Source organism: Elephas maximus, chromosome 2, assembly GCF_024166365.1.
Source record: "Elephas maximus indicus isolate mEleMax1 chromosome 2, mEleMax1 primary haplotype, whole genome shotgun sequence".
Classification (NCBI taxonomy): Eukaryota; Metazoa; Chordata; class Mammalia; order Proboscidea; family Elephantidae; genus Elephas; species Elephas maximus.
The window spans coordinates 188,179,982-188,195,729 of NC_064820.1; the positions used below are offsets into that span (position 1 = coordinate 188,179,982).

Below are 15,748 nucleotides of genomic sequence, written 5' to 3' on the forward strand. Positions count from 1 at the left end.
TCCCAAATGAAGAGCCAAAAGTCACTTGGCACTAGTAGAAGAACATTATTCTAATAAATAAATGAAAACAAGACAATGTTATTAAATGGTTGCTATAATATCTGTCAAAAGCATTAAGACTAAGACCTTCTTTCTCACTTTGTTAAAAAGGGAAATTAACAAGTGAGGGAGAGGTGTTAAAGACATATTAACACGAAACTGAGACTTTCTCCTTCACTTAAACGGAACCATGGAGGGAGAATGGAAAAGAATCACTCTATGGAGCAGTGTTTTTGAACGTTATTATCTTTGTACCACCAAAAGCCATCTTGCGTCCCACAAGTAGTACACAAGCCCCACTTTGGGGAATGCTGCCCTAGAAAGCAGACCTTTCTCATGAGAGAGGAGTTGCTGGGTGGTGCAGAGAGTTAACATGCTTGGCTTCTAACCAAAAGGTTGGAGGTTCAGGTCTACCTAGAGTCATCTCAGAAGAAAGGCCAAATGATCTACTTCTGAAAAGTCAGCCACTGGAAATCCTATGGAGCATAGTTCTACTCTGACACACATGGGGGTGCCATGAGTTGGAATCTACTTGATGGCAACTGGTTGGCTATCAGGAGAGAAGGGGCCCTGGTTCCCAGCCTTCGAGAGTCCTGCATTAGAGCAGGTGTTCATGGCATTCCTGGTCAACAAGTTGTCTTTTGAATAAAAGTCAGAAACCACCTTTTCTTCAGTCAAGAAGCGATAGGGATTATTACTTTTGTTTTTGGGAAGCCCCTGTATCCCCAGGGGCAGGGAACATGTCAACTACTAAGACCGCCACCCAACCCCTTCATAGCTGGGTCTACAACAAACAACAACCCACTGCTGTCGAGTCGATTCTGCGTCATAGCGACCCTATAGGACAGAATAGAACTGCCCTATAGAGTTTCCAAGGAGCATCTGGTGGATTTGAACTGCTGACCTTTTGGTTAGCAGCCATAGCTCTTAACCGCTAGGCCACCAGGGTTTCCTCATAGCTGGGTAGGGGGTGGGAAAAAGGGCTCAAGTCATAGCCCCTGAACGTGCTCATCTGACTCAGGCAACATTTGCCAAATGGAAGCCCAGATACCTTCAGCACAGGTAATTCTGGATGGTTTCCTGTCTCCCAGGCCAGCAAGAAGGAGCGGTTCCTCCAGGTGCAGTCCATGATGTACGACCTGATGGAGTGGCGGTCCCAGCTCCTCTCAGGAACGCTGCCCAAGGACGAACTGAAGGAGCTGAAGCAGAAAGTCACTTCCAAGATTGACTATGGCAACAAGTAACCTCTCCTTCCTCTGAAAAGATGTTTTCTTTCCCCGTCCATGCCCCTTTCCCTTCCTCCCTCCTGAGAAGGTTGCTTTCATTTTTAGATGCTAGTTTGCCACTTTCTATTTAGGAGAAGGTGATTACCAACAGCCATGCTCGTGTGACTTTGTTATCACCCCCCTGGGGCCCAGCAACATGCCAGTGAAGCAAGGGCTTGCTTATGCAATGGTTATTACCGGGCTGGGAGATTTAGGACACTCATTTAACCTACTTTGGAGGGGCTGGGGAGCACAGTCATGCTGGTTCACTTTCAGCTTAGTTGTCATTTTATTCCTGCATTTACGAAATTCTCCCTGAAGTTCCAGTGTGAGACTTAAGGTCCCTTCCTCCATCCTGAATTATCCAAGCCGCATGCCATCAACTAACTCACATACGCAGTTACTAAAACTGTGCAGAGAAGAGAAGCAGAAAGTGATAGGACTTGAATGATATGAAGTTAAAGAGAAAAATCATCTTTTTTTGCGGGGGGAGGGGAGGCAGGACAGCTCACTGGTAATAATAGTAGTGATAATAAGATTATCACTAACCCTTAATTGGAGCTCTTTATGCACCATGCTTTGTGCTAAGTGTCTTAGGCACATTGCCTCATTTAATTCTTATAGCAACTCTGTGGGGCATATAGTTTTATTATCTCCATTTTTTTTTTTTAAGGTGAAGAAACAGAGGCTCTTAAAGAGGTTAAGTAATTTGTCCAGGGTCTCATAGCTAGTACGTGGCAGAACCAGAATTTAGACCCAGGCAGTTTGGCTCCAGAGTCCACGGGTCTCACCACTGTGCTACTTGGATAGCATTTGAGAGCTATAAGGACCTGCCCTCTCTCTTGGTTATTTGAATGCCCTCCAAGCATCCTATTCATTTGTTCATTCATCCCAACCACAAAGATGTATTGAGCCTGATTTCCTGGTAGGCGCTGGAGTTACTGAAGTAAAAGTCCCTGTCCGCTAAGGAACTACAGCCATTAGTGGCGAGCTACATGTAAACTGTTGATATGTACTGTCATAAGTTTGATGGCATAGAAAGTAAGAGTGCTCTTAATTCTGACTTGGTGAAGGAAGTCAAGGAAGGCTTCCTGGAGGAGATGACCCCTTAGCTGAATTTTGAAGAATAAAAAGGTGGTACGTAGGCTAATAAATTGGGAGACTGAGATGTATGAGGGAGCATGGTGTGTTCAGGAGACTGCAAAGTGGGTCAGAAGGATGGAATATAGGGCTAGGGGTGGGGGGAGGGAAGTAGGAATTTTCTATTCAGTGGGAATAAAAGGAAAATTTCCCAGTAGCCAGGTTTTCTTGTCCTTGCCATGTGCATTAGGAAGTGGGATCCAAGAGGGAAAATCAGTGGGTCCAACTTACAGCTGCTTCCCATCCCGGGAGCACAGTTCCTCTGCTCGCTCCCTGGTTGGCAGCTGGCAAGCGAGTCCAGATCTACTTATAATGCATATCCTCCCAAAGTGACAGGATGGGTTTGTCGTGCAGCTACTGCTGCTGCTGCTGCTGGTACAGTGTCCACCTTTAAGTTTAGCGAGTCATAACTGAGATTGTGGGAATGGAGGGTGTTTTACTGTTTGGCAGCAATGTCGTCTGTGACCTTCAGGTGCCGTTTCCTCATGTGAGCTCCTGAGAAGAAGGACCAAGGATGCAAGAAATGGTTACTACTAACATGGAATCCTGCCCCGATTCCTCTGCCCCACCTGCCCTGACCCCACGGGGCTAGGTGTTCTTGCAGGCCCTCAGCACCCTGTACAGTAGCCCTCCTTCCTTAGCTGTCTCCCTGCCGTGCTGGGATGGTGTTTAAGCCATCTCTGTATGCCTGTGCCTGGAACAGAGCCTGCTCCCAGCTCAGGGACTGATGAGTAAATAGTCAGGGTAGAAAGGAGGAGCAGAAGGGTCCTCACTGGGTCAGACCTGCCTCTGCAGCATCACCCTCTGACCTGACACTGAGCTTTTGCTTTCAGTCCATTTCCTTTAGGGAAGTGAGAGACACTCTGCCTCGTAGAGCGAGGACCTGGAATACAAGGCCTGGCGATCTGCTTCTGTAAAGATTAAAAAAAAAAGAGATTACAGCCAAGAAAACCCTATGGAGCAGTTCTACTCTGTAACACATGAGGTCGCCATGAGTCAGAATCAACCTGATGGCCTCTAACAACAACAACAAACTGCCAGGAACTGTTTAAAGCTCCTTCTGTGTATTAACTCATGTCTTACGACAGCTTTATGAAGCAGGCACTGGCATCATCCCCATTTTTTCAGATGAGTAAACTGAGTCCCACAGGGAGATTAAGTAATTTTGCCTAAGAGCACATGAGTAAGTGGCAAAGCTGGAATTTGAACCAGGTAGTTTGGCTGCAAAGTTCAACACTTAACTACTGCATTCCATTACCTCGCAAGGACTCTGTGGATTAGTAGGGGAGACAGAGAAGTAAAAAGACACTTGCAGTGTAAATCATGTTTCGTGAGAGGAGGGAAGCCTGGGGATGAAGGTAGGCCTGGAGTCAGAGAGGGCTTCCGGGAAGGGGAGATACCTGCCCTGAGTCTGATAGGACTTTGCTGCTTTTAGATGCCGTCGAGTCGATTCCAATTCATAGCAACCCCATGAGAGAGTAGAATTGTTCCATAGGGTTTTCTTGGCTGTAACCTTTGTGGAAGCAGATTGCCAGAGCTTTCTCCTGCAGAGCTGCTGGGTGGGTTTGAACCACCAACCTTTTCTTTAGCAGACAAGCACTTAAACATTTGTGCCACCAGGGCTCCGTCTGATAAGACTAGCAGGAATTATTAGGTGAAGTGAGGAAGAGCTGTTCAAAGAGTAAGTGTGAGAGGGAGAACGAGGGAGAGAGAGAAGGAGAAGGAAAGAGAGGAAGAGGGAGGGAGAGAGAGAAAGAGAAGGAAAGAGAGGAAGAGGGAGGGAGAGAGAAGATACGAGAATAAGACAGAGGGAGGAGAGGAAGGCAGAGAGGGAGAGAGGCGCATTTAAGGAATAGTTTTGCTGAAGGCTGGAGGGCTTGGGAGAAGGTGAGAGGTGACCATGCAGAGGGAGGCTGGAACCTGGGGACCTGAGTGCCAAGCGAGGAGAAGCTTGGATTTGTCCAGAGGGTGATGGGAGCTGTGGCAGGAGCCATTGCCCATTTCCTTTTCCTTTCTTTTATTTTTGAATTCATACAGTGGGGGCTTCTTCTCCTGTCTTCATCTTGGGTTCCTTTTATCATGTTTTTGAACAGAAGAGAGTGATGGGGCTACCCCCTGAACATACAATGTCAAAATGCTTAGCCTCCCTGTTGCTGGGTTCAGGGAGGTACTGGCAGAATTGTCATCAAATTGTGGGGACAGCATTCCTGACCCTGGGCCTTGGGAATCCTACCCAAAGACTAGTCAGATTTCCAAGGTTACAAGTGAGACCTGTGATGGAGAAGCTCCTTAGTATCCACCAAAAGAAAAAAAAAATCCATTACCATCGTGTCAATTCTGACTCATAGTAACCTTATAGGACAGAATAGAACTGCCCCATAGAGTTTCCAAGGAGCGGCTGGTGGATTTGAACTGCCCACTTTTGATTAGCAGCTAAGCTCTGAACCACTTTGCCACCAGGGCTCCTTTGGTATCTAAGCAGGGAGGAATTCTCAAATGACTCTTCCATAGCCCAAGAAAGCAGAATCTGGGTGAATTTCCCCCCCCCCACACGTTTTAGAACTGAATCCGTTTTGATACATTTTGAAGAGAAAGAGCTAGAGAGATCTTGGCACTAAATTACGTATCGGCAATGCTCCATCTTTTCCGAAGTCACACGAGCCTCTGCCCAGCCTTAGTCAAATGCATTCTTCCCATTAGCATCGCCTGTTAGCCAGCAGGGCTGTGCAATACTGTGAGTCATAGCTGGTTGGGAGTTAATTTCCTAATGAATGTGGATGAACCTTGGCTCCCTTCTGTTTGCATTTGGATCAGATGAAGAGATGTGCCTCTCAATTTGATTTTCAAATAAGAGACGAAAGGTTTGTCTCCTTCCTTTGTCCTTGCTGCCCTTCCAGAATCTGGTGCTTGGTGGGGGTGCCCAAGCAGGGCCACTGTTGACCTCCGCAGAATCTCCATCAGCCCCCACCCCCTCCCTTCTTTGTATGGATGCCTGAGGTCTGCCATCTGAACATCAAGTGCAAAAGCAGCTTCAAGTTAAGGCCTCTGCAACCATATTCTGCTTGTAAGCTCCAGCCATCCGTCAGTTAGTTCTACTGTGATGGTGTGTTGCTATGATGCTGGAAGCTGTGTTGCCAGTATTTCCAATACCAGCAAGGTCACCAATGGTAGACAGGTTTCAGCAGAGTTTACAGACTAAAAGAGACTAGGAAGAAAGGTCTGGCGATGTACTAAAAATCCACCAATGAAAACGTTATGATTACAAGCAAATATTGCCTGATACAGTGTTGGAAAATGACCCCTCTAGATTGGAAGGCACTCAAAATACGCAGTGGCTGCAACAGTGGACTCAAACATGTCAGTCAATAACCGTGAAGTTGGTGCAAAACTGGGCAATGGTTTGTTCTTTTGTACGTGGGGTTGCTATGAGTCAGAGCCAACTTGATGGCAACTAATAACAACAACCAGCTCCTCCTATCTAGAAGGTACGCCACAGAGCATAAGCGCACAGACTCTGCTGCCGTGGTACTTTTTACTAGGTGTGTAACCTTGAGTAAACTACTTAGTCCCTATGTTCTTGCTCTTTTCTTCATCTGTAAAATGGATATAATAATAGTACCTCCCTCACAGGGCAGTTATGTGGATTAAATGCATTAGTATGTGTATAACATTCAAAACATATGAGTTTATCGTAAGTGCTGTGTGTGTGTTTGCTGCTGTTATCATTGATGCCAGTTGAAATGACAGATAGAGTTGAAAAAATTAATACAAAACAGAAATGCTTGTGGCCTGAAAGTCAAGCAGCTTGAGGTTAAGCTGTGAGTAACAATCAATCAATATATCTGAGATTCCCCCCCCATGGTGATTTTCCAATTTTTATTAAATAAGTAATATATAAATATATTTTGTGTAAAAAAAAAGTAAAACATTAAACCCATTGAGATGAGGCTCACATCTTCTTTGATCACTCCATCCCTCCCAGCCCTGGCCTTGCCTTCTCGCCGTAAGTAACCAGCATCAGTAGTTTGGAGCTTTTCCTTCCAGACTTTTCTCTGTTCATTGTCACTTGTATTAACCACACTCGTTGCTATCGAGTCAATTCCGACCCACAGCGACCTTATAGGACAGAATAGAACTGCCCCATAGGGTTTCCAAGGCTGTAATCGTTAAGGAAGCAGACTGCCACATCTTTTTTTTGAGAAGTGGCATGTGGGTTTGAACTGCCAACTTTCTGATTAGCAGCTGAGTGCTTAACCACTGCACCACAAGCACCCTAATAATATACCTGGCTTGGCTTTTGTTTGCTTTTTTTTTTGCATAAAATATACTGTATGCATGTTTCTATACTTGATTTTTTTCACTGAAATATGTCATTAAACATAATGATACATTTTTAAAACTCTGTTTCATGGTATTCAAAGTTTATTTAGCCATTTCCCTTTTGACAGACATTTTTCCCCCAATGCTTTGCTAATGCAAACAACGCTGCAACACACGTCATTATTTAAGTGTGAGATGTTTCTGTAGGGTCAATGTCAAGGACATACACATTTTTAAAAATTTTAATAGATGCTGTCACAGAACCTTCCAGAGTGGCTGCACTAAACCCATGTGTACTTCCCTGGCTGTGTATGCGAGTATCAATGTAGTGCTTATCTGTGGGAGCATACAGTCCTCAGAGATTAGTTGAACTTACTGGTAAAAACTTCTCACAAGGTCCTCAAGACTTCAGCACCCCCCGATTTATCTTCACCTCCAGTGTTTGCTTTTCAGAATCCTTGAGCTGGATCTGATTGTCCGGGATGAAGATGGAAATATCTTGGACCCTGATAATACCAGTGTCATCAGCTTGTTCCATGCACATGAGGAAGCAACTGAAAAAATCACAGAGCGTATCAAGGAAGAACTGGTGAGCTTTGTTATATAGGATTTGGCCAAGCAAGACAGGCATTTAGCACATCATTAACTTAAAATAATAGGATAATTAACCAGACTGTATATTATTCATGGAGCCATCTGTCCTGTGACCTGAAATGATCGGTAACCACATTCATTTTATTGTGTTTTTGCACTTAGATTTGTTAATTCATTCAACATCCACCCACAGGTAGTTAAATGCCAGGGAAGTTACCTCTTCTCATGGAGCATTTATATTCTAGAGAGAAAAGAAGAAAGGCAGTTAAAAAGGTAAATATATCAACAAACAAGTTAATTCCAGATGGCAATAAATTCCCAAAAGGCAATAAACTAGGTTATGTTAATCAGCGTGACTTAAGGGGCTACTTTAAAAGGCACAGTGTCCCTGGGTGGTGAAAATGATTAAGGGCTCAGCTGCTAACAGAAAGGTTGGGGGTTCAAGTCACCCAAAGGTGCCTTGGAAGAAAGGCCTGGCAATCTACTGCTGAAAAATCAGCCATCGAAAACCCTATGGAGCACAGTTCTACTCTGACTCATAAGGCATTGTCATGTGTAGGAATCGTCTCAATGGCAACTGGTTTGGTTTGGTTTCCAAATGCACAGTCAAGAAGGGTCACTCTAAGGAGTGACATATGAGCTGACACCTGGATAATGTGAAGGTGGCAGGCATGGGAAGATCCGGGGAGAGGTATTTAGACAGAGTATAGGACCAGGTTTGGGATGTTCAAGGAATAGAACTGTGGACGGGCACAGAGAGCAGTGGGGAGTGCAGGCAATGATTTGCAAAGAGAGCAGGAGCTGGCACTCTGGGACCTGAAGGGTCGTGACAAAGAGTTAAGATTTTATTCCAACTATGGTTGGAAGCCACCAAAGGATTTTAAGGAACCCACACTAAACCAAACCCATTGCTGTCAAGTGGATTCATTTTAAGGAAAGATTAACGTAATCTGCTTTATATTTTTTAAAATCACATTATCCAGTGAAAAACCAGTTGCCTTCAGATCAGTTCCAACTCATGGCAACTTCATGTGCGTCAGAGTAGAATTGTGCTCCATAGGGTTTTCAATGGCTGATTTTTTCAGAAGTTGATTGCCAGGCCTTTCTTTCAAGGTGCCTCTGGGTAGACTTGAATCCCCAACCTTTCTTTTAGCAGCTGAATGCGTTAACCATTTGCACCACCCAGGAGCTCCCAAAGTCACGTTAGCTGCTGTGTTTTATTTGACAGCAGCTTTATCTTTAGCTTTATTTAGGTTTAATTTTCACGCAATGAAATTCACTCATTTTAAGTCTACAGTCTGATGAATGTTAGTAATATGTAGTATTTGATAAAGCCCATCACAATCAAGATACAGAACAGTTCTATCACCCTAAAAGTTTCTTTGTGTCTCTTTACAGTCAACCCCTTCTTCTGATCCCCAGCCAAACAACCCCTGATTTGCTTTCTGTAGTATAGGTTTGTCTTTCGTAGAGCTTCAGATAAGTTGAATCATATAGTATTAGTCTTTTGTGTTTGACATCTCTCATGCAACATGATGTTTTTGAGATCCATGTTGTTGTGTATATCAATATTTTGTTTGTTTTTATTGCCAAGTTAGTATTCCATAGTATGCCCAATTGATGGACATTTGGGTTGTTTTCAATTTGGGCCAATTATAAACAATGAACAGTCGCATATAAAGCTTTATGTGGACATGTTTCCTTCTTTTTTGGCGGGGGGTAATACCTTTTTTTTTTTTTTTTAATACCTAGCAGTGGGATTGTTGGGTCATATGATAACAGTGCGTTTAACTTTTAAGATACTGCCATAAATTTTTCTCAAAATGGCTATACTATTTTGTGTTCCCATCAGCAATATATGAGTCTTCCAGTTGCTCTGTATTCTTGTCAACACTTGGTATTGTCAATCTTGTTAACTTTAGTCAATCTAATGGGTCTGTAGTGATATCTTATTGTGGTTTTAATTTTAGTTTTAATCTCCCTGATGACTAGTGATGTTGAGCATGTGTACGTGTGCTTACTGCCAGTTTGTGTCTTATTTTGTGATGTGTCTGTTCATACATTTTGCCCGTTTTTAATTGTGTTGTTTTTCTTATTTTTAAGTTGTAAGAGTTATTTGCATACTCTGGATACAAATGCTTTATTAGATATATACTTTGCAAATATATTTTCCCAGCCTGTGGCTTGCCTCTTCATTTTCTTTACTCTGTCTTTTAAAGAGCAGATGTTTCTGTTTTGATGAAGTCTGTTTTATCAATTTTTTGTGTGTGTGTGTGTGCTTTTATGACACCAACTTTTTGAGGAAAACTAGGTTAGTGATGGTGCTTTCCCAGATGAGAAAGTCAAGGCCAAGATAAGCAAGGTGACTTGGCTAAGATAAAGAAAATTTTGGTGATAGAACTGGGTGTAATGCCAAAGTCTTTGGGCTTGAAATCATGACTCCCAATATCCTGTGCCATCTCTCAGTTGTCCTAAGTGATGTTGGGCTAACTTTCTCCACCTCCTTCCCTTCTTCCTTCCACCTCTCAGTCAAAAGACCAGCTGGATTATGGAATGTATTCTCGAATCTCCTCCTCCCCCACCCACAGCCTGTATGTCTTTGTGAGAAACTTCGTCTGCAGAATTGGGGAAGATGCTGAGCTCTTCATGTCACTCTATGATCCCCACAAGCAAATAGTTATAAGGTAAGTGTGTTCCCTATTGCTGGACCTCTCTATATTGGGCAATTTAGAGTCAGTAGAGCACAGAACATCATTCTTTTCCATCATCACTTGTTGTGGAGAAATACCTACCCAGAAGAGAAGCCGGGCCTATTGGGAGTCAGATGGAAATACCACTTGCCACCAAGTTTTTCCCACAGTGGGGATATGGTTCTAGAGAAATAAGTTTTGATTATTGAAAGACAACCAGAAATAGAAAGACTTAGACAGGTAGCATTTAATGGGTAGAGTAAAAATACTGGCTTTTAAAATGGGAGTTGAGAAATGAACGGTGAAAACTGCAGATCCTCCAGGGCAGCAACAGGTTAAAAGTGTAGACTCTGCAGTCTGCCTAGGTTTCCGTCCTGGCTCCACCACCATTTACCCTCTGTTAACCTTGGTCAGGTTGTCAATCTCTCTTAAGTCTTAGTTCTCCATCTGTAAGATATCAGCACCAAACTCATGGGGGAATGTATTTTAGGCTTTAATGAGAAAAAAGCCCATGAATCACTCAGCACAGGGGTTGGCACATGGTACCTGTGTTCCAAGTGGCAGAGGCCTTTATTATTACTACTTTTATTAATTTCTGTTGGGAATGGAGGAAGTGAGGGAACTTCTTGGTGCCTCAGCTGGAGAAAGGGAAAACACCTTTGGGAATTTCCAGGGAAAAGACTTTGTTGTACTGTCTACCATCCCTGTTCCCCCAGGACTTGCCACCCTTGCTTCCAGGTGACTACTGCCTATCTCTCTAGTGGGATTTTAAACCAACACATGGTTCCATATGGGAGATCACCAGTTGAACCATTAGAATGGAGCTAGAGAGTGATCCCTCTACTTCAATGGAGAAAATGGAAACAGTGATGCATTCCTGGCTAGGTTGTTATGATGATTAAATGAGATAAAATACAATGCCCTAGTGAATAGTGGTCTTTTAGTAACTAATGGTTCCTCTGGAGACATTTATGAAACATGGAGGGCCTGTCCATCTAAGAAGACTATACTGAGGTCAGTACTTGATCTCATTCAATCTTCATTACTCCATGACATTTGGGTGAGGAAAAGGAGGCTCAGGGAAGTAAAGTGACTAGTCCAAAGTCACATGTATTTATTAAATGGCAGAGCTGAGATTTATACCAGGTCCACCTGACTACAAAGACCAACTTTGTCCTCATGTTAGTCTGATGCCAAGGGAAGAGCTGTATTTAATATCCCAGGTGGCTTCTGGCTGGGGCTTCAGCACTGTTATGGTGGAAATCTATTTTTTTTTGGCTAATGAAAATTGCCAATATTAAAAATTGAGCCTTATTCACCTGTCTAGGCCTCAGTAGACACTGAGCGTCAGTGGTCCTGGTCCCTCAGACAGAACCCACCTTGAAATGGTTTGCATGTCATAGATCCCTCGCTGTTTCCTATCAGCCGCTTCCAAGGCACCTGGGAAAAAAAGATTCTGAAAGCATTCACAGGACTCTCCCTGCCTCTCTAGAATAAGGAGGGCTTCTCCTGGCTGCATCGACAGGGGTGCCTGGTCTCCTGGGCCATCTAAGTGATGGATGGCCTGAACTCAGCTTTGTGGAGGGAGGCGATGGATCAGCGAGATGGCAGCTCTGTTCCCTGAAGTGCCACACCAGATGATGTGCTCGGTGGGGCATGCCTGAATGATGCCTCTGAGAGTGCCAGACACAGAGCAACCCTCAGGGGACGAAGAGGAAGAGGAACTGAAGGGCAGAAACCAAAAGGAGGAGGAGAAAATGTAGAAGAGAAGAGACATGACACAGGAGAGGGGCAGGGAGGTTTGGAAACACTCCGAGTATCAGTCTGATTCTGGATAGCCGCTCTTTTACGTAGAAATCTTCAGTCTGACCTGCCCTTGCCAGGGCTGACAGACAGTGAACAGCAGACAAGTTCAAGCATCCTCAGGATGGCTCAGATGTGGGCTGGGGAGAATTTGGTTGGAATGGACCTTTCAGTGTTGGGGTAAATCATGCTCAGATCCTCAGTGGATTCCTGGAAAGGTCTGGGTTGGGAAATTTAAGTAAATGTTCGCCAGAAAAACAAAAGAAGCAGCTCAGGCATCAGGCCAATGGTGAGGCTATGACCAAAGGGCTGGAGGAGGAGTTAGAATAGTCTTCCTCACTCCCCTGAGGAGGGTGTCATTGGAGGAGGCCTGGCCCGTGTTGTCACCAGGTCGGCCTTCAGATTCTACTGCTCAGGTCTTCCTGGGCAAGGATGGATGGGGCCAGCTCGGCCCTCTAAATTGCTTTTCTTATTTATGATTGTATTTCCCATAGAAGAAAACTGCTGGTTCTTGCTGTTTTGATCTTGTAGGCTACATCACAAAGAGGCTTGCTACGTATGATGGAAAGTCCTGGATAACACCCAGACATCTCACTGTGCACAGTATAGTAATAGCCAATGGGAAATGGTTAACAAAACAGAACAATTTTGTGGATGGAGCCTTCGTGGCTAGTTTGCTGTAAATTCTAACCACTAAAACTTTTAGGTCTTACTGGGAAAAAAGAAAAAAGAAAAAAAAAGATACATTTGGCTTGATTGAATTTTACACGTTGGTTAACCCAGGGCTATGTGCCCTTTTCCTCATCAGATGCATTTCCCACTGAACTTTGCTCAGACTATTCTCATTAATCTTCTAGGGGTGAGTGCAGAGAGAGGAACAAGACATCAGGGAGAACGAAGCTCCAAAAAGAAGGCAATTCCCCTTACCTCAGCTGGATTCTGTTATCATGCCTTCTTAGGCTAATATAGCTTTTGAGCTTTATTTTGCGTTCCCCCCCTCCCCCCGATTCAAGATCATGGGCATTTATTTAGCACCAACTGTATGCTCCCAGGTGACATTGAATACCTAATAAGTCAACTCAGTAAACTGCACTAAGCTTCTTCAAAGTTAAATAAGTGCTAGACTTCTCGATCTTTCTCGAACGGCTAGACCTGACTCATATGAACCACACAGTGTGGTGTATGGTTGCTAGGAGATATGAGATAGTAAACAATCATACGTAGGAATCATAGGAATCATGTGACCGCCCCATGTACAACCCTTCAGTGGGTTTCGGTTTTTAATAAGATCAAGTCCAAAATCTTACAAGGCGTCCTTACAGGATCTGGCCTCTTCCTCTAATTTTTCTCTCACCACTTTCTTCTTGGATCAGTTTCTTAGATGCATCAAGTCCCTTCCTGCCTCAGGGCTTTTACATGTGGGTTTGCTTTGCCTGAAACATTTTGCTTTTCTGCCCTCTTTTCCTGACCTGTTTCATTTACATGTCATTTCCTCAGCAAAGACTTTCCCATCCAGACTTTGCCAGGCCCTTCTGTTGTACATTCTCACAACGTCCTAAACTTTTCCTTTACAGCACTTGTCACAGTTGCACACAAATAATCATTTAAGTGTATATTGGATAATGGCTGAGGCCCTATATGGCCCAACACAGCATAATATTCCACTCAAGGAAAGATAGTCCTACACCCCAAGGTTAATTTAAAATAACCCAAATCGTTACTCAGTCTCTTAAAGAAATGTGAAAATAGAATAGGATGGTAAGAGGAATACATTCTTAATGTCCGGTAAAATGTACTAAAAAACTCCGCCTCCATCTACCACTCTCAATAACCTCTACGGAGAATGCAGCTGATCTTCCAAAATATTAAGCTGCTGTGCTGGAATTTCCTTAGCAGATGGGGGAGGTAAGAGGTTGTGCATACGCATATGTTGGAAATTCTGTGCCTCTGGTGCAGCGTGACTGCTTGTCTAATGCCTGCCTCTCTGATGAGACCATGATCTCTAAGACACTACTGTATCTCCAGCAGCAAGTATGGTGTCAGGCATATAGTAGACACCCAGTGAATAGATCCTGAATGAGCACCAACCTCCAGGAGTAATGTGTTCCTACTCTTCTTCCCGCAGTGAGAACTACCTGGTGCGATGGGGCAGCAAGGGCTTTCCAAAGGAGATTGAGATGCTGAACAATCTGAAAGTGGTCTTCACGGTGAGTGCGCACTCTCTTCTTGTTGCCATGTTCCAAGTTTACAGAAGATGTGAACTTGGAAATGGAGCTGATTGGTCCATCAGGAACAGAGCATGGCCTCGGGGCAGCACTGTATTCTGGGCTTTATGAGGAGAAACAAGGAAAGGGTACTGGTGGTGCAGGCAGTTAATAGGCTTGATTGCTAACTGAAAGGTTAAAGGTTCAAGTCCACCCTGGCGATCTACTTCTGAAAAACCAGCCATTGAAAACCCTTTGGAGCGCAGTTCTACTCTGACACACATGAGGTCGCCATGAGTTGGAATCAACTAGATGGCACCTGGTTTTTTTTCTTTTTACAGAGAACATCGTATCCTCTCTTTCTTCTCTTAGTATCCCTTTCTCTCTAACACACTCATCTGTACACAAAGAACACACACAGAGCGCTATATAAACAAGCACAAACCTCTTTGAGTAACGATGTCTGGGTGAATTGGCTACAGCAGCTATTTTGATTTTCTGGCTAATTCATGGTTAACCTGAGGCCTGTTCTTTGGTTCAGGCCTTTCTGAAAACCTTTTTACAATGTATCAGTAAAAAGTGAGATCTTTCTAGAACATTTCTGGCCTCGGCAAATTGAATATTCTGAACATAATTGAGTCATAGATGACTAAAGATCTTACAGGTCCTTGGGATCATCTTTCTAACTGCCAGTACTCACTGGGGAAGACTTATATTTGGAAACATTGAAATCAACTGTTACCTGGATGATTTATTGCTAAGAGTGAACCTGACTTTTTGCCTCTGAATAAAAGAAATAATAGAAAGATGGACAAAAGGTTATAATTTCCTGAAGAGACCCTTCCCTTGTTTTGTATCCATGAAGGTGTATTAAGAGGGGAATCCCTAGGTAGTGAAAACAGTTAATGCACTCTGTTGCTAACCAAAAGGCTGGAGGTTTGAGTCCAACTAGAAGTGCCTCAGAAGAGAAGCCTGGTGATCTACTTCTGAAAAATCAGCCATTGAAAACCCTACTCTTGACACGTGATCGCAATAGGATGGTATTGACTCAACAACAGCTGGTTTCAAGAGGATGTTAAGTGGATGACCTCAAGAAACCTAAGGATATTGGTGTTGCCTGCAGCCTACATTTGGGTGAAGACCATTTATGAGATTTCCCACTGCATTGCCTATATTATCAAGGGAAATTGTAGAGGAGGAGCCAGGGAGGTATTTGGGCATTGACCAAACTGGTGGGCCTGATCCAGCAGTGACCGACATGCTAGGTTAACCTACCTTGCTCTACAATCATTTTCTAGTTACAGCCCGTTAAGTGCAATGTCTTATGTCACAATTAGATTGGAGTGAAGCTGATTTATTTTGTTTGTTATTTACTGAAAAATAGGCCAGAGGCATGGAATAAGATCATAGGTCCTAATTGCTTAGACTAAGTTTTCTTGGCATATATAAATGTGCTTCAATTCTCTTTATCTATTATTGGTTAGAAGGAGGAGCCTATTTATTTTCTTGATAAATAGGACAGTCCCATGGGGCCTCCTGATTAAACCAGGAGACAGATGTTTCATGAGAGGGAGAAGGACAGGGAATCAATCAGTGGTTCATTTTGCAGAGAACCAATTCATAATGTAAACATGAGGGAAAAGGCATCAGTAAATTTGTGTTGCGCAGTATTAATGAGAATGTAATTTTGCCC

At 43.6% G+C, this 15,748-nt stretch overlaps 1 protein-coding gene across 1 annotated transcript in view; it reads left to right on the forward strand.

Annotated features, from left to right (window-relative positions):
- DOCK2 (dedicator of cytokinesis 2) overlaps positions 1-15,748 on the forward strand; it is a 543,298-nt gene that overhangs the window by 40,003 nt on the left and 487,547 nt on the right. The window contains exons 6-9 of the mRNA XM_049874293.1: positions 1,131-1,279; positions 7,218-7,353; positions 9,888-10,042; positions 13,977-14,058. Of these exons, the coding sequence (XP_049730250.1) occupies positions 1,131-1,279; positions 7,218-7,353; positions 9,888-10,042; positions 13,977-14,058 (522 nt within the window). The remainder of the gene's footprint in view (positions 1-1,130; positions 1,280-7,217; positions 7,354-9,887; positions 10,043-13,976; positions 14,059-15,748) is intronic.